The sequence below is a fragment of the Pelodiscus sinensis genome, chromosome 23 (assembly GCF_049634645.1).
Source record: "Pelodiscus sinensis isolate JC-2024 chromosome 23, ASM4963464v1, whole genome shotgun sequence".
NCBI classification, from domain to species: Eukaryota; Metazoa; Chordata; order Testudines; family Trionychidae; genus Pelodiscus; species Pelodiscus sinensis.
In genome coordinates this window covers 14311498-14330256 of record NC_134733.1, presented here as the reverse complement: position 1 = coordinate 14330256, position 18759 = coordinate 14311498, and the positions used below count along the sequence as shown (strand labels likewise).

At 47.3% G+C, this 18759-nt stretch overlaps 1 protein-coding gene across 12 annotated transcripts in view; it reads right to left on the bottom strand.

The window, feature by feature from the left end:
- Nucleotides 1–18759, bottom strand: part of SAMD11 (sterile alpha motif domain containing 11) — a 324237-nt gene that overhangs the window by 185374 nt on the left and 120104 nt on the right. For 4 of the 12 annotated variants that reach the window (XM_075906866.1, XM_075906863.1, XM_075906864.1 and 1 more), the window contains one exon: nucleotides 16845–16936. In XM_075906866.1, the coding sequence (XP_075762981.1) occupies nucleotides 16845–16916 (72 nt within the window). In that variant the 5' untranslated portion in view covers nucleotides 16917–16936. Of the gene's footprint in view, nucleotides 1–16844; nucleotides 16937–17094; nucleotides 17127–17168; nucleotides 17188–17419; nucleotides 17601–17689; nucleotides 17797–18621; nucleotides 18754–18759 lie in introns of those variants that run through there. The other 8 variants (XM_075906867.1, XM_075906872.1, XM_075906870.1 and 5 more) reach the window with 8 other exon arrangements.

The following is an 18759-nucleotide window of genomic DNA, read 5'->3' as shown; positions in this document are numbered from 1 at the left end:
CGTGTGCTGTGCAAGACAAATTGCGAGAATGAGCTTAACAGACAGATCAAAGCTTCTATTGATGTAAACCAGATTTACTGTGTTAGAGTAAGGCTCGGCCCCTTCACATTTCTGAGGTGGCAATATTGATAAAAATGAAACCTAGCTGGTTCATAGGCAAACCGCCTACGATGGGTTAATGCAGAGGGTTTGATGAGTTAATGCAGAGAGTGCCACACACACAACTGAAAAGCTAGCTCTATTTCTTCGTTTTCAGAGACCTGTGACCAGCTGGCTTTCCCCCAATCCACGCTGGAAATCATTATTACATCCCATAGACATGCACACACTATTCACGGGTTCTTTTGCAGGGCAAATGGGGATCTTAGAGAGTGAAATTCATCCCGTGCTGAGCACCAGCCCGTGGCGTGTGCACCCTTTCGGCTCTGTCTGCCCTTCTAACATTAAAGCGCAGCTGTGGCAGCATTTTAAAGTAAAAGTGTGGCCAGAGCAGGAGCACTAAGAGAGAGCTCTCCCAGTGCTCTGTGTAAAACACCTCTATGAGGGGAGTAGCTAACAGTGCTGGGAGCCCGTTTACACAGGCACTTTGCAGCACTGTAACATGCTGCACTTCGATGGGGGGGTGTTATTTCACACCCGTGAGCCAGAGAGTTGCATCACAGTAAAGTGGCAGTCAGCAGCAATGCTTGGGCAGGGCACGAGGGGGCACATGGCCCCCAGAACACCATGAGCAGGAGGGACAAGGGGCTGGAAAAAACCGTCAGACATCCCCAGGAAACTCTGAGGACAGACTCCGTTCTTCTTACCCTCTTAGCATATGTCAAGTTTCACAGCTTGCAGGATATCAAGATGTTTCATGCCAACCATGGCTAACAGCACAGCATCTCAACACAAGCCAGTATCAGGGATGCCTCCCTGTACATGTGAATACAGGTCTGCCAGGAGGGGAACAGAGGTTAGGGTATTTCCTGATGGTTATAATATATTAAACAACAAAGTCAGTTTCAGATGCATCACACACCAAGCATTTCTCCTGCTCACATAACCCTTTATTGACACCCTTCCAAGAAAGCAAACATGCAGGGAAGGGATATTTGCTTGTTTAAGGAAGTACAAGCCTTGACAAAACAGACCATAATCAGTTATTTAGATAATTCCCGTTCCGCCCTGCTTTGTAACCTGGCGGCCAAACAGAAAGACTCGACTGAGAGATCAGTAGCAAACAAAGAAGACATACGAGGACTAGGCTAGAGTAGCACCCAGGTGTGGAAAGAAGGTTTGACTTTCACCTGAAAGCCACAGAGGCTTTTGAAGCCCAGTGCTCCTATTCATTACCTCAGCCCACAAGCTGTAAAGATAACATTTGGCAAGCGGCATGTACCGCACTGAGAAGAGAAAGCAACACTCCCTCCATGGGGGCCCAGTGCCCCGCCAAAAGATCCATAAGCCAGGTTTCCCATTACACACATTTTAACCAATAGGAAGCAAAAAGAGGAATCCCACCAGGGCTGTAAGTCACACACTGGAGCAAGAGACATTCGGAGAGGTGGATGTTTCATCAATGTAACTATGCGGCACAGGTTTTTGAGGAGGTGAATGCCTTGCCTTTCCCGCTCAACATAGAGATCCTTATTCTAAGTAACTACACTTGGCTTTTCCACAGCGCTCTTCACTGGAGCATTTCAAACCACTTTGCAAAGACTGGTTAATTAAGAACAATGGCATTGGTTCATTACTAAATGGAAACTGTAGAACTGTAGAATAATAATAATGCAGGAAAAAAAGGAATATTCACTAAATATTTCTGTCCTGCATTTGGGAAAAAGCCAAATGATATAATTATACCATATTCTGTTGATAAAATATTTTTCATTCCAACAGTAATTAAGGGGAATTTAAGCAGCAGCTACTAAAGTTGGACATTTTTAAGTTGACAGTCCAGAGAACTTGTACCCAAGAATTTAAAAAGAGCTGGCTCAGACAAAGGGCAGGCGCATGGGCGACCAGTACGGTAGGTGGAGAAGGCACTGCCTTCCCAAACTGCCGGCCTGGCCCCACTCACACTCTGCTGCCAGAATGCCTACTGTAGACATTCTGGGTGGGGTGGAGTGTTGCTGCCTCCAGTACCCACCCTCCCTGTGCTCTGGGGCTGGGGCCATGTGTCCTCCCCCCCTCCCTGTGCTCCAGGTCCAGGGAGGCTCAGGCCATGCACTGCCTATCCTCCCCATACTCCGAGGCCAGGGAGGCTGGAGTCGCACACATTCCCCCCTCCTTGTGCTCTAAGCTAGGGAAGCTGGCGCATGCACACCCGCCTTCCCCACCCCTGTTGGGGATAGGAAGGTGGCTTGGCTCCAGTGGGGGCCGGGACCTCAGCAGAAGGGTGTGGCTCTAGCCTCCACCAGTTAACCATAACTGGTAAGCATCACTGGTTAACCATTCACATTCCTAACAGCGATGTTAAGTGATGGCTAACTGAATAATTGAGTAGTTGATGGAATTTCCATCGACTACTCGATTTGTCCATATGGTGGGAGGGTGCTCGCTACTGCCACTGAGGCTCTGCATTTACCGCCACAAGGCTCTTACTACATTTAAAGTGCAGAGCCGCAGTGGGCTTAGCTCTGGGGGCTGGCTCCCCCCCAGCACCAGCTCCAGCTTCCCACCCTCCACCTTGCTGCCTCTAATATAGAGGCAGCGGGGGGAGAGGGAGGGAGTAGTCGAGTAGTTGCTTATGCTCATCCGGTAGTTGAATACTCGACTAGTTGCTTACATCCCTCACTCCTAACTCTAAGGGACCATAGAGAGCCTCTTGCTGTGCTTCAGTAGGCTCTGGTCTCTGACCCAGACCAGACTCTGATCAGCACCATTCCAGTCTGAAGCTTGAGAAACACCCAGTGAAATCAATGGAGTTTAACTGGTGTAAATCTAGAATAACTCTGATAGAATCTGGTGATGTGTTCACACTGAAGTATTCCTTTTACACTGGTACAACTCAGATCACAATGTAATAGTAATACTAGTAGGAGATACATAGTGGCATAGAGCAGAACCACATTGTGCTAGGCTACTCAACATGCAGCCCCCGGGCCACGTGCGGCCCACGGCTCATTTGTTTGTGGCCCGCGGGTGGGAGCTAAAACAAAAAAGGAGTCAATATAATGGTCTTCTGTTGAGATGCTTTTTAGTAGTTAAATTCCTGGACTGTCATTGCTCATTAAAAGTACTTTCATATGGGTAGACATCAGGTAACTATTGCATTTTATTAATATCAGCAGAACTGACTTAAATGGGGCCTGTGTGTTGTGTGGTCTTGCCTTAATTTTTGTATTCATGCCCCTCAGTGTGAAAGAAGCTAGTTGCGCATATATTTGCATGTATATGCAACCGCACTTACATTGCAGCCCTCGACATGTGCTGTGAGTATCATTGTGGCCCCTGTAGCTTCCAAAGTTGAGAAGCCCTGTGCTAGGCACTATATAAACACAGAACCAAAGACAGGGCCTCCTGCATTTACCCTGTTAGGGTAATTTTTTATAATGGAAAAATATACCTAATAATACTACAGTATGTACTGGCCTACAGTGCTTGAGTAATACTATTGAAAAGCTGGAGCATCTTGAGTCATCAATGCAGAACACTGTAATATTTTATAAGGGTTCTTTAGAGCTATGTGGGTAAGCCACAAGGGGGAGAAAAAAGGTAAGTTAGTATCATAACCCTCCTTTAAAAAAAAAAAAAAAAAAACTTTTGTTCTGTTCACCCACCACAAAGAAAAAACTCTGGGGCATCCCAGATTGCAGTAGGTACTGAGAGAAGAAAAGTTATTGATCTGAGAGAATTCATTTTACAGTAAGGGGCTGGTACTTTTACTTATTTAATAAAGGTCTGGCGTCAAACCACTGTGAATTTCAGGATTATCTAATTCTATCTAATCTCATTCAATCATTGATGCTCCAGACAGTAGCAGAAAGGAATGCCTGTCCTTTCCTGTCTTCAGGCGCTATCTCCGGTTGCCCTAGCAACACAGCAAAAGCAGCTTCAACAGAGCTGAATATTACCTATCACATTCGTCCCTGGGTAAGAAGAAAGGAGGAGGTTACAAGGGGGTTTCTGCACTTTGATGGGTAGACACATGCAGAATGGTAGCCACCAGAGAATGGACCCAGTGGAGGGGAATGGACACATAACTCTGAATCTGCAAGGCCCCGGACGCATTCTGACGGAAACAGGCTCCTGAAGGGAAGCAAGAACAAGACAACATCGGACTGACTTCTTGCTGTCCGGCACAGTGCATTGTTCTCTTTTAGTACTAAGTTTTATACTAAAAGAAGTTGCAGTGATTAAGTGGCCTTATTTAACTGGAGCTATTTAAATCCCAGTGTTGTTTTGAAAAAAAGTTCTGAAAACACTGTGTTAGAGCCCAGTTAGAGGCATGCACATGACTTCTTTTGCTGCAATATCATGCTCAGGACTCTTTCCAAGGAGGACTTATTTTCAGTGCCAAAAGTTCTTAAATTCTCTCCTCTAGCACTGAAAATTTTGTTTTCCTGCTTCTTAAATCACCGGAAACTGTTCAAAGAAGGGTTTCCCTTCTAGTTGTTGAATGCAAACCACATAAACAAAGTGTTCTTGTTCAGCATCTTCTCTTCAACAATCCCAACGCTCTTTGGAAACACGGATTAAACCTTGACACAATGCTGTGACATAGTCCGGCGTTGTTAATAGTTTCTGCTTTGCTACATGGTACATTGAAGCACAGAAAGGAAAGGTCCAGGACTAAAGTGGCCACTAGCCTAGAATGCCCAATTTGGGCTCCTAATGGCGTCTATGGGAGCTTTGGATGTTCAGTACCTCTGAAAAAATCCTATCCTAATAGGGTATGTCAACCTCAGCCCTGAGGTTTGGGAGCCCAAACAACATCGGAAAAACACCATCGACACAAATGTGAGCAAACGTTTGTGGATCTAGGCTAGGAAGCTTGCTCCTCAAATGCTGCATAGACATACGCTAAGCATCTCAAACCAGGCACCTGAAATTAGAGCCACCCCAAATTAAAGTGTTCTTTTGAAAGTATGGATCTAAGAGACTTGCCCACGGTCACCAAGCAAGTCAATGTTGGTGCTAGGAATACAGCCCAGGAGTCCCGACACCCTGTTCTTGCCACTACAGTTTGGAATCTCAGATTATTTCTTTATCCCACTGTACTGAGAAAAAGAAAGGTCCCATGCTATGTGAAAAAGTGGCATCTTTATCCAAGCAAATGGGAAAAGCCTGAAGTTCTAAGACAAGCCTTACATCAGTGGTCCCTAACCTTTTTAAGCATGCGATCACTTTTTGAATTTAAGAGCAATCCAGGATCTACCTCAAACCCAAACACCCTTGCCCTGCCTCCTTCTCCGCCCCTTCTCCAAGGCCCCCCTCCTGCTTACTCCCTCCTCCCTCCCCCATCCTCACTCACTTTTATCAGGCTGGGGGCAGGGCTTGGGGTGCAGGAAGGGTTCAGGACTGGGGCTAGGGTCTGGAATGCTGGCTCCAGCTGGGCACTGCTTACCACAGGTGGCTTCTGGGTGGTGGTGCAGGGGGCTACGGCTGGCTCATCTCTACCCTGGCCCTGCACCACTCCCAAAAGCAACCAGCAAACTCTCTCCATCCTTGCCCCCCTCTGCTCTGTGGAGAGTGGGTACAAGGTGGAGGGGGGCACCCTGACATCAGCACCCCCCTTCCTCTTCTTCCTGTACCCTGCACAGCAAGCAGAAGGCTCCCAGGGATATGAGGCACTTCCAAGGCAGAGGCCAGGAGCAGCAGGGCAGTGCTGAGAGGGGCAGATGAGGTACCAGCACTTGATAGCCTCTGGGCCAAACCTTTCAGGATCACCTGTTAAAGGTTCCAAGATCTACCAGTAGATCACTGCCTTACATTAACGAAAGCTGCTGCGCTATCACTCCAAGCTGCTGCAAATAAAGGTGAATCAACATTTCACAAAATAACGGGCACTATCAGCCCTCAGGGAGTTTCCACTGAATACCGTAGACTGGCAACCTCATCTGACTCTCAGTTCCTACCCCTACCTGCTACCCACACAGAGATGCAACTCAGGATCCAATCCCTTGCACCTTGTTCCGGCAAATACCTGCCAAAGTCAAGGTTTTTTGCATGGGCCCCTGATCTAAGAGGATAACATAGTCAGCAGTTGAGGCTATGTTCTGCCCTGAGAGTTCTATGTGCAAACAATCAAGAGTGCAGCCTTTTAGATTCAACTTCTCCAACTTCTGCTGCACACACTCAGAGCTACCATTCCCCCTGACTTTCCCATACTTGCATTACAAATCACAGGGAGCAAACACTGATCCTTCCATCTTATAGAGCTGAGGTTACAGAACGGGCTGTGCATCTGTGAGAGCTATTATTTCTTTTTGCTCTTTCAGTATGTCTGCTAACCAGCCTGCATGCAAGATTAGCGGCAAACATCACTTACAGGCTGGAGAGCCTGCATGCAATGTACCAATATTCTTGACTAATACTGGAGAAGATCTTATGGGCTTCTATCCTGGTTGGAGATGTTAGAGATGAAAGAAAACCCTTGATCAAGCCACAAAACACCCAACACACCTGAAAATGAATTTCCAAAGCCCGGGCATTATTATTTATTATGATTATTAAAACTTATTAAGGAGTAGGGCACATTTGCATGCGAAAGCATCCCTTTGTTGCGGCTTTCTATGCCCATGCAAAATAAAGCAAAAGCAGCTAAAATTCTGCATTAACTAGATCTAGAAGATGGGTAAGATTTTTATCTTCTGGGTTTGGGAATTCCCTCCATCCACCTTCTGAGACATGTTACAACAAAATCCTGTATCAGATTATATTTGTGACCCAGGGGAACGCGTAATTTCCTCTCCGCTCTCACTGGTTTTGTTAAAATAACACAACCAAAAATAAGAGCAAGGAAATGCATTTCCCTGGAGAGGAGTGGGGTGTTCTGGAGAAATACCTTCGTGTGAGAGCAGCAGAAGGATGGAGCAAAGAAGCTAAAGGAGAGGGCTGTCAATTTCACTTACAAACCCACATGTGATTCATGTGGCGATAAACAACAAATTCAGAGAAACATCTTTCTGTGCTATCAGCTGGAAGTAGCAAATTTGGTGACAGAAGGCCCTCTTCCTCTTCCTATAGACAGTCACAGGAGCAAAGGACACTCATCACCTCCCAGCAGAACTGGGCCAGAGTTGGGGGAGGGGACTTTCTCAGGCTGTTGGTGTGGTGGAGATGATGCACTTTGCTCTGGGGGACAACAGGGGTAGAGGAGGAGATGATGCTGCCAACCAAGATTCAGCACTGGCATCTGTCGTGTCACAAGAAGCTTGCCAGCCCTGTGGCTGAAGGAGAAAGACTGTGCATGGGGGAAACAGGAGATGACAGTAAAAGAAAAAAAAGTATGTAATAAGCGGAGGGCAAAGACAAGTGAATGAATCCCACTAAACGTTACTTTATTGTTGTATACAGGCAGTCCCCGGGTTACGTACAAGATAGGGACTGTAGGTTTGTTCTTAAGTTGAATTTGTATGTAAGTCGCAACTGGTACATATTGTAGGGGAAACTCTAGCCAAACATTTCTCCAGAGCTCAGTTTTATTCTTCCACACCTCACTTCCCTCAGTCCTTTATTCTCAAGCTGAGGTGTCTGCTGAGAAAAGCCGCTCCGTGTCTCCCTGGTCTGCTGGGGGGAAGCAGCTAGTGCGGGGTTGCCTCACCCCATTTGTAAGTAGGGATCAGATGTAAGTCGGATCCATGTAACCCAGGGACTGCTTGTATATTAAAAACAGAAGGCCTCTCTTCAAAAGGCTGTGCCAAAGGATTCTGCTTCTTCACTCTCCCTGTCTTACAAGCCCATTGCAGCACATAGTATAAAAAATGCATCACTGCTACACAGTTGAAACAGGGGAGAGTTGACTTTTAAATGCTCAGGAAAAAAGAATAAAGTACAGGCAGTAGGAGTTAATGCTGGTCCCTTAGTCAACTCTGCAGGTTAGTTCCCTTGCTCACTAAAGGCACTTGCCAACAAGCTCCAAATGAGCACTGATCCTTTTGATTAAGGCCAGCAGGTTTGGACACAGACCACTGCAAATTAAAACCAGGCGTCTGTGCCCTACGGCGATAGATACCGCCTTAAGCAGTTTAATGACATCTCTAAATAATTTTGACAGCAAAATTACTTATTCTACCTCACCTTTACGCTGCCCTTGACACATTCCCTAACGAGAGGATGTTGCTTTTGCTACTTTTATTTAGCGCAACATATCTCTGCCTTTAACTCTTTTTTCCTTGGACTGGAAGATTTTTCCAATCTCACTGGCGTGTCTTTAAACCTGACTTCTCCGTTTGCCCGTCATGCAGCCTTAACTGCAAAGCCCAGCCTGTGCCTTCTGACCTACTGGGCTGAATCCACTCCAGCGCTTACTGGTGGTATAAGTCAGGGTGTAAGAAAGAGGTAGGGAACCTTTTTTGGGTTGGGGCCACTGCACTGACCCACAGAGAAATCAATCAGGGGCCGCACACAAGTGAGAAGCAAAAAAAATAACACCCCCACAAAAAACCAAACCCCCTCACTGATGTGGCAGGGAGTCTGGAGCGCCAGCATGGACTCCCCCAATGCTGGGGGGGGGGGGCCTCTGAGCCTTATGGGCCAGATCTAGGCAAGCCTGGGCCTTAGGTTCCCACCCCTGGTGAAGGACCACCCACTCCCTAGATGCAGAAAATCCACCAGGGGGCACAATGCAGCCAAGCAAGAGTGACAAAGGACACTGCTGAAACAGCTCCAAAAGCAAGTTGTGCTTGCTGGGGAAAGGGCATAGACAAGGAGGCATTGATCTACAAGCCTTATGGAGCCCCTGCTAGAAATTAAAGTTGGCGTCTCCAGACAGAACCCCTGAAGCAGTGGAAACGCTGCCTGCTGTCCTGCTTCTGACCCCAGAGATTCCCCATCCACAGAGCCAAGGAGGGTTACTTTGACTCATTCTGTACAAGCCACATTAAGTCACTAGTCCTGCTCCTAGCTCCACAATGTAACCGCCCACGGGCATTCACCTTGCTTCTATACTCCCTATAAGAGCAGCAATCTTGGCTGTACCTCTTGCCTGACAGCTCCTATTTATACACAGATCAGTAAATATCCTCCACCTTGTGCCCTTTAGTATTCCCAGAACATTAACATGATCTTTCTAGCCTGTAAATACTTATGCACCTCTGCTTTTCACTCACCTTAAGGTGATCCAATTAAGGTTTTCCTTTTCAGGGCATATTTAATAATCCACAAAACTACATCATTCAGTACTGCATCGGTGCCCTCCCCCCCACTGCTCTTACCCTTACACTTCTATATAAAAATAATAAGTAGCTCACAGAGGCAGCACCTTCTTCCAAAACCTCCCAGGCAGGTGGACAATAAAGGAGAAAGTGGACAACAATGGAGCAATTGTAATGCATTCTGAGCAAGGCCTGGCTTTGAAGCCTCCCCAAGAATAACAGCTAGCAGGGAATACAGCTCCCCACTTAACAGGAAGCATCTTCCAGGTATACACTAGATTCCCATTCACCTCTGGGTGACCTCAAGCTACAGGTTTTGCTCTGTATGGTCCAGGGACGCAGCAAGTTTATAGACCTGTTCCCTCATTGCCACCAGAGCAGCTGATGTGTATTTGCTCATAGCTCCTGCATTTGAAAGTTTTGCGGCTGAGGTTGAGGACTCAACTCTACAATTTGCCTCAGGACTAGTCAGGCAAAGTTGCTCTTGTTCACCTCGGAGAACAGTATTTTTCCCTCAGACTTCTCCAGGACAGGGGAGGGAGGCGAGGGTAATACACAAGGAGGATATATCAGCTGAACCTTTAGGGCTGTAAAAACTTGAAAAACAGTGAATGGTCCTGCAGCATCTCAGAGACTAACAAAAATGTAGATAATATCTTTAGGACTGTGCGAGTGTTTTGGTTAACATTGGGGTCAGGCTCAGAAAACAGGTCCAATGGACGCAATTTAAACATCCCCTAAATAAATCAATTACAAAACTCCTACACTATACTGAATAATTCAACATCAAAACCTAACTAAACTCCAATGTGCTGGATTAAACAACAATCCACATCAGCATGGAACCACAAATAAAACCAGCAGGCTCTGCCAAGGGCCTCCTGGAATAAAAAGTCTGCAAATCTGCTTCCCAGAGGGGCTTTTTCTACAGGCATAAGGGAATCTCCAAGGACACAAAGGGAAAGCTGAAAATAGCTCACTGCGTACATATCCCCCACATCCACGCACTCCAGAACGCAGACAAGAGCCCAAGACCCAATCCATCTAGTTAAAACTGAGTTTTAAGGATCAATCCTGCCCACACTGGCAGCCAGGAAAGCGGCTGAGTAAGCTAAAGCCTATTTTTACAGGTGACTTTCATTGGAACAGCATCACTTAAGGTGACCAAATAGCAAGTGTGAAAATTTGGAACAATAGGTGGAGGTAATAGGCACCTATATACAACAACCCCCCAAATATCAGTACTGTCCCTATAAAATTGGGACATCGATCACTCTAGCCTCATCGCCTGCAGAACTTCCCAAACTATGGATCCGCTTCTAAATTCCAGACGGCTGCAGCCAACAACAGCAGGTATCCCAGTGGGGCTGAATTTTCCTGTCTGGCTACTCTCTTCTGGCCCCTTCAGGTTGACAGAGGTACCACACGGCATTCTTCTCCGTCCCGAGGGCAGAGGACACAAGTCACTGTGCAGGGGCAGATGACAAAAACACCTGTAGCTTTAACCCCATTTAGACAGGTCAAAAGAAACCCCATCTCAAGACCCCTGTATAGCTGTATTACTAACACCACTGCCTCCAAAATAGGACACTGCACAGTACTGGGCACATTTTGAGCAAAACGATGGGAAGTTTGAACCCACAAACTTTGTTATTAAAAGTAAAAGAAACATTGATAACTTTTTTGGCCCCACACACAATTGTGTGGGGATAACTAGAACAACCCAAAAGGAAACAACACACACACCTTCTATTTATATCAAATCAACAGCAAAACTGGGTCCCAGTAAGCTAATGATCATTGTCACTGACCAAGTTACACATAATTACCATGAGTCCTGGCATGCAAGGTAAGAGCTAGAGGGATCGTAAAATATATTCTGTTGGGATTTCACTTGTTTTGTACTGTGCCTATGCTATGATAGGGTGTTAAGAAGCCTGCCCTTCTATCCTTTCATATGATCTGAACTCCACTCGCAGGAAGGGAAGGCAGACTTTCACAGAGGAACCCTGGCCGTGAAAACACAGAACCAAAAAAATAAGAAAGTCCTATGTAAAATCCTAAGACATTTTCAGAGGCAGCCTGTCTCAGGTCATTATGAAAAATAATCTTAAGGGGTATGCTGATGGTAGAAACAATTAAACGAGATGCTAGAAAAAGCTTCCCATTTGCTGTACTGGGCATGCCAAAAAGACACGTATGTCTAAGGCCTTTTGCTCTAACAAGGAAGGTTTCATTGCTGTCCTCCTCCCCCGCTTTGCTAAGCCCACCGTTCCCTATGAACAGGTCAGGCCTTTCTTAGGGGCCTAGCAGACAGAGAAACCACCCACAGCCACCAAGAGCAGCACAAGCCTACCTGGTCTAGGAGCTCCTTTAAGGGCAGAGAGAAACTGTGAGTTATTGCCATTGGGCGTGTGCAGGAAAGTTTACGGGGAACGAGGGGGAAGGCTGAAAAATAGTTCTCAGCTGAAATGCATCGACATGTGCTCGAGGGCCGTTAGTCGTTTAAACCATTCTGAACGGAACATATTTGGGATGCATGTAACTGTGGGCTACAGATCTGAGGCTGCAACGTACCAGTCTCATGCCAGCAAAGATTGCTGTGCCTTGGCATCCAACTCAGGGGTAGAGACCAATTCAATTCAACCTCAGTTGAACAGCAAAGATTTAGGGTGCATGGACCTGGGGGCAGGGCCGGCCTTGGGGCTGGGCAAACTGGGACCATGCCCAGGACATCATAGCCAGAGGATGAGGGGCAACCAGGCATGGGTGTTGCTGGGTGAAGGGGGTGGAGGATGCTGGGCAGGAGAGCAGCACGGCAGGGCTATGCTGGAAGTGCAGGGCTGGGGTTGGGAGGCACAGGTGGCAGAAAAGCGCAGGGGTTGGGATAAAGGGAACACTGTGCAGAAGTTAGGGGGAAAGGGGGCACAATGCAGGGGTTAGCAGCAAAGAGAGCACAGGGCAGAGGTGTGGGAATTGGGAAGCCCATGGACACCAGGGGAAATGAGTGGGGCTTTGCCCACAAGGGTCGGGGCACCAAAACACAAGTTCACCCAGGGTGCCATTTTCCCTAAGGCCAGCCCTTCCAGGGGGTGGGGAGTTCGCTTTCCTTAACCCCGAACACAGAGGGAGCAAGGAAAATCAAGCAGGGCAGGACCATGCAATTCAAACACCTCTTGAGGGTGCAGATTTAGAAGCGATGCATGAAATCCGCAACCTCCCCCGCCAGCCCCGTTTAATTGCAAAGCTGGGGCGGGGGAATCGGGGGACCCTCTCCACGCCGCGCCTAGACCCCTTCCCGCCTGCACGCCACAGTGCCCATGATTGCACAAAACAGGGCAGCGGGGGAGGGCGTGTCCGTCTGGCCTCTCCTAGCCCCGGGGTGACCCCCCGCCCCTCCTCCGTTCTGCCTGATTACCCGACGGGCTGGGCCGGCGCTGCTCTCTGATTGATGCCCCGTCCAGGCTCCGAGACGCGCGGGGGGAGGGAGCCGCGCTGCCGCCGCCCGAGGGAAGAGACGCCAAGCAGCAGGCGAGACGCGGCTGCTCCTCCTCCGCCTCGCAGGAAACCAGCGGTCGGTCACAGAACTAGCCGAGGCGCCGGCCGCCGTCTGCAGCTGCAGCAAACGAGCTGCGACGGGGAGGGGCGGGGGAGCTGGAGCGATCCGGGCCCGCTGCTGGGCCGGGCCCAGCCGAGCCGCAGTGCTCTTTGCTATGTTCTGTGTGACCTGCTGCCGTGCTAAGGCAGAGGCGTGGGGGGCAGCCCCTGTTGCAGCTTCCGCGGGGGGGGGGGGCAGAGTCACATCAGCCCAGTTCCTTACTTTGGGGGGAGCCACGCTGGGAAGGCATCAAACAAGGGACCTGCAAGGCCAGGCCTTGCTCCCGCCCTGCCCTCCTTGCAGAGCTGTGCAGACCCTGGTTAAGAGAGCACGAGAAAAAACGACCCCTCCCCCCTTTTAAGGCAGGAGCCCCTTTGCCACGGCGGGCCATCTTCCCCTCTGCTAACCCCGCCCAAGAAGGTGCCAGGCAAAGGGGCCTGTCTTTCACTCTGTGGATTTTGCTTCTGGGGGTTTTACAGCAGCTGGTGAGAGAGTCAGGCCCAAGGTATTAATCTCCAGCTCCTTATGCTGCTTTCCCAATCGGGTTCGTCGTAGCAAGATGCAATTTCCTTTCCAAATCAATCCTGCCTTATTGGCCCCTAAAAAGACCCAGACAGGGCCGGAGACCAAGCATAGGTTTTGATTAAAGCCCTCGATGTTACAAATTTGATTTGACAGGCTAGAGGGGTTGGAGAAATTAACTGTAACCTTTGTGGAAGCTGTGAGGGCTGGGCCAGATGTTTGGGCCATTCCACTTTCAGCCTGGGGCACTCACAAAAGAGGGTAACTCACCCATAAGCATTGGGTCTGCCCCATTTCACAAACAATTCATGAGCTTGGCCAGCCTAGTCCTGTGGCCAATAGGCCAATCTCATTTACACCAGACCCCCAGCAGTATAAACTTCCCTGAATAGTACCAGGCCCACAGTTTCACTGCATGCTCTTGATGCAACCATAGCAGAAGGACCCAAGTCTTCTGTGGAATTCACACTTTCCTGCTGTAGCTACAATACAAAATACAGTAGGTTCTGTGTAGAATGGCTAAGAGCCCCCTGTTCTCATTGATTCTTAAACCACAGTCATCAGACAGGGAAAGATAAAGTGTCCCTGTTTCTTAACTGTTTCCTAGTATAATTGCTTTGAATATATAGTACATGCAAACACCACTGCGTGCTGTCAGGGGATTTGAGATTTAATGTGGAACTGCCAGTATACACTTGAGAGCTAACGAAGCAAATCATGCTTTCTGGACAAAGAAGAGTAACGTGCCAGTGGAACTTCTCATGTAAGGCAAGCAGGATTTGGTCCATAGATAGTAACTCACTTTTTTGTTCATGGGTTGTAGAAAGAAGAGGAAAGCTAGCATCCATGACGTTTTGCTTGAAGGGAGGAAGGATAGCCTTGTGGTTAAAGCACAGGCCTGGGAGCCAAAAACCAAGATTCTGATGCAGTTTTCCTACACATGACCTTTGGCAAGTCACTTCAGGGACAGGCCTACAATGAGATATACCAAGTGCAGCCCTTTGTGCAGCATCCCTCTCTTGTCTGTGGGGTTCTGGGAGAAGGCAGGACCAGGGCTTAATTTTCCAAGATGTTAAGTGCCCAGAATTCTAGATGAAGTCAATGAAAGTCAGACCATCAAATACAGAGGGAAACCTAGATTCCAATTTTCAGGTGGCACTGTACCATTCAGTCTTGTGTAGGGATACAAAAATGTTTTCTTCCCTAGCTGGGGAAAATGACTGCACTCCTGTTCAAACATCTTAATATTTTGGCTACCCCACCTTTAAAATGAGGATAATGACACTTTCCTACCACATAGAGGTGTGGTGAGGCTAAAGTACTTAAGAGTTTGCCAAAAGCTTTGAGACCCTATTATGCAAGAGCATTGTTTGTACATTTTAATTTCTAAAAAGGAAAATAATATTGTGTTTTAAAAGGACTACTATTAAAATACATTTATCCAATATAATTATTTCCATCTTTCACTCCAGTCATTTCTTAATAACTTTAGGTTGTCTTCCCGGAACAATACAACAGACTTATTGGTTTTAGTAAGCTTACGAAAATAATGGTTAGCTTTCTCATATCATGATTTAAACTCAAAGTAAGGAAAATTATGCCAAAAGCATGTTGATGGCTACATAAAAATAACCAAAATATAAGCCAGTTGCTGTGCTAAAAGAATCAGAATAAAATGTATTCTGTTCTCAAAACCTTTCCTACTCCATCTCGCTGGGATAAGGGGGCTGGGAGACATATCAGGATTTTCTTTTCCTTTCCTAATATTAAATGAAATTCTATTTCCATCATCAGGAGTTTTCAAACTTTTTCAGTTTACACCACATTTTAACATGGAGATCATCCCCCAGACAACTGCGTGTGAGTACACACACACACACACACACACACACACACAAAAATCAGGTAGCATCCCCAAGGCAACAACAGCAATTGCTTAGGGAGAAAAGTAACCTTAGGAGAGTATTTACTATAGTCTTTTAATGCAATTTAACAGCTGATGGAAATGAAGAGCAGACAGCATCATGTGATTGGCCAGTTCTCAACAGACCACTAGCAAGTGCTCTGCAGACACCACTGGTCCATGGACCAAAGTAAAAGAGCCTCTCTGATCTTTCAGGTCAATAATAAAAAAAGTACACAAAGGGCCTAAACCTGAAAACAGTAATAACTCAGCACAGTGCTTACTTTGGTGAGTTGTCATTGAAGTCAATGACACTACTCATGGTAGTAAACGTTAGGGGAGAAATTAAGGCAACTAAACTGCAAGTGTGAAAATCTGGGATGGGATGTTCCTATAAAATGGGGACAGTCACTCAAAGAGTTAAGTTACAAATAGAGATTATATAGTTGATTTCTGTAGTCCACTTGAACAACTTTTCATTTAAACATGCATGTGTGCGTGTATGTATATAATATGCATACACACAGAGGAATCATTTAAATTCTGTGATTTCAAAAAAATATTCTTTGCTTTCATGGAGACTGTTCCTGTATGATTCAATATAGACAACAGAAGAAAAAATATCCTTCTAAATACAAACATATAAAATAGCATTTGTGCCCACAATTCTCGTTATAAAAATGTTTTACGTTATAATGATTCAACACCAGGACTTAGGTTAGTACTGTGAACCAAACAGGATTTTCAACGGTGAAAATAATTTTAACTGTATGTTTCTAGTGCGCACACATCTCCCAGCTACATATATTTTTAATGTCTTCTTTCTATGGAAGACACACTTCGGAGTCCATAACACTCTTTATTTATGACATCGCCATCTTCTCCATGAAAATCCTGATGTCACACATAATGAGATTTTAAGAGTCTCCAAGAAATACTCTGGACAGAGGACAGAAACACCATGAACTCAATGTTTAAGGTGAAGCAAAATAGAGCTATAGAATGATCACTGTCGAGAATGTTATAAAAGTTTTTTTTTCCTGTGGGGGAGGAGGTGATAAATACAAGATATGTTTGTTAATCCTTCTCAAGTTTATCTACATTTCACTGCCTTTTGCGATCATGAGTATTCTAATCCTAACTACTTTTAATTTCCTTGGTTTTAGTCTCTTTACCCTTCCACAAAATGTACAAAAATGGGGCAGAGGGTGGAGCTGATGAATGATCCGAGGTTTGCCTAGCTGTGATATTTCTCCTCGGTCAATCATACGTGCACACTCTGAATTACATCCTTTAGTTCAAACTCGGCTTTGCCCAGCTTCTCAGTTTGCAACCTCCCCTTCCTCTGACATTTAACAAGCCTGCAGCTCTTCTCAGAGTGCAAAACAGGACTTTGGAGAAGGCACAATGACTGACAGTCCCTCACCCTTTAAGACCACAATTCTGGGACTACCGAAGGAAAAGGGGGCTGGGTGGGAAGGAGATTTAACTAAAACACATATTTTAGCAATAATCTTACCACTGGAGACGAAATTCGACACCCAGGGCAATCACAGATTGGAGGATGTACCTGTAAGATTCCTTTGGACATAAGAGTCTTCAAACTTTTCCCTGGATGCAGAAGAGGAGAAGAAAAAGAAAAAGCCCAAGGTTTTTTTTTTTTTAAGAAAATGGCTTTGCAGAAAAAAAGCAACTCGGATCTTTCCCGGCAAACTCAAGAGCCCTGCCTCTCCCCATCACTCCCCACCCGACATTGCTCATGCTTGTACCTTAATTGAACTTTCTACCCTGTAGCAATCGGGAAGCGAACCACCAGCGCAGCCCTCATTAGCCTCCCTCTAACCTTGTTAAAAATGTTCTCGCAGTCTGGAGAGATGACTAATGAACATAACCAGCAGGCGCTCCAGACCTGCATGTCCACCCCCTCCCCCCGCCGCGCGCACACCGCCCCGGTGCCGTTCTGGGCACGGGGAAGGCTGCATTTGCAATTAAAAGCAACGGAGGCGATCTTGAATGCCAACCACGAGGCAGCCCGAGCCAGCTCCCCTCCCCCTTTCCTCCTCCATCCATTTAACCTCAGTCCTCCGGACTCACCCCAGAGGGACCGAGACTTCCTGAAGCCAGCCAGGAGCCCAGAGAGGAAAAAACCAGGAGAATAATAATCATTAGAGCGGCCCCTGGAGTGATTCCCCTCTTCTCTGGCGATCAATAAACAAGGCGAGGTGTCAGTCACCTCCTAATGGCTCTTCAGACCCCTGGGCTGACATCTCCAGCTCTCAGCTAATTACATGTCACACTGACTCCGGCTCCCCCGCCCCTCCCCGCGCCGTGCGCCCTGGTCTCAGCTCGCCACCTGCCACGCACCGGCGGATCCTCTCCGCGCTCCCCGGCTCTGGCAGGCAGACCCGAGGGGGTCCCGCACCACACAGCTGCGGAAGTAACCCTCCCCCCTCCCCCGAGGCGTCTTTCCTCATTTCCAGAGCCACTGGAGTGACAAGGCGGCACATTTTTGCTTCCAGCGCGCATCAACTTCTAAACTCACCCCCCGCCCCGGCAGCCACTGGGCTATACACAGAGACACAACGCTACACACACACTCACAACTACACACAGGCAGCCATAGTGACAGACACACAGAGGCAACTACACACAGACACTACTATACACACAGAGAGTGACAGCTACACAGCCACTACTATACACAGACACACAGACAACTACACAGAAATATACTACTATATACATAGAGGCAAAAAGAACACACCCATAGGCACAGTTCTACACGCAAACTACAAAGACAGCCACAAGTATACATAGACAGATAACGATGCACACAGACATGTAACAAAAAGCTACACACAGACAGCCACTACTATGCACACACGTATAACAACGATACGCGGACACACAAAAAGCCCCAATGATGCACACAGCGATACACCCAGAGAGAGAGAGAGAGAGAGCGGCTCTATTACAGATACACACAACTGTACACACATAGAAACAACTCCACACACAAGGCAACTACAGAAACAGCCATAGTTGCACACATACACAAACCACGTATAGACACACACTCCGCTGTAGCTCACACAGCTCTAAACAGAGGCAACCGCCACAACTACACAGAGAACCACAACTACCCTCTCTTACACACATACACACACAACCATAACCACACACACAGAGACAACCACAACTGCACACGGAAGCAGAAAACCACAACTACACACGCGCCACTTTACAGTCACACCCCCTCCCCCAGGAAAAAGCCTGCCCCCCAAACGCACACTTACTTCCCCGCACGCCCCCCGCTCCGGATAAGCCCCTTCTCGCCAGAGCCAGGCCGGCTACGGGCTGCTTCCGTCCCTCACATTGCAACAACCCTTTGTCAGAGTCAAAGCGCCGCACGGCAGCCGCCCGCGTCCCCCTCG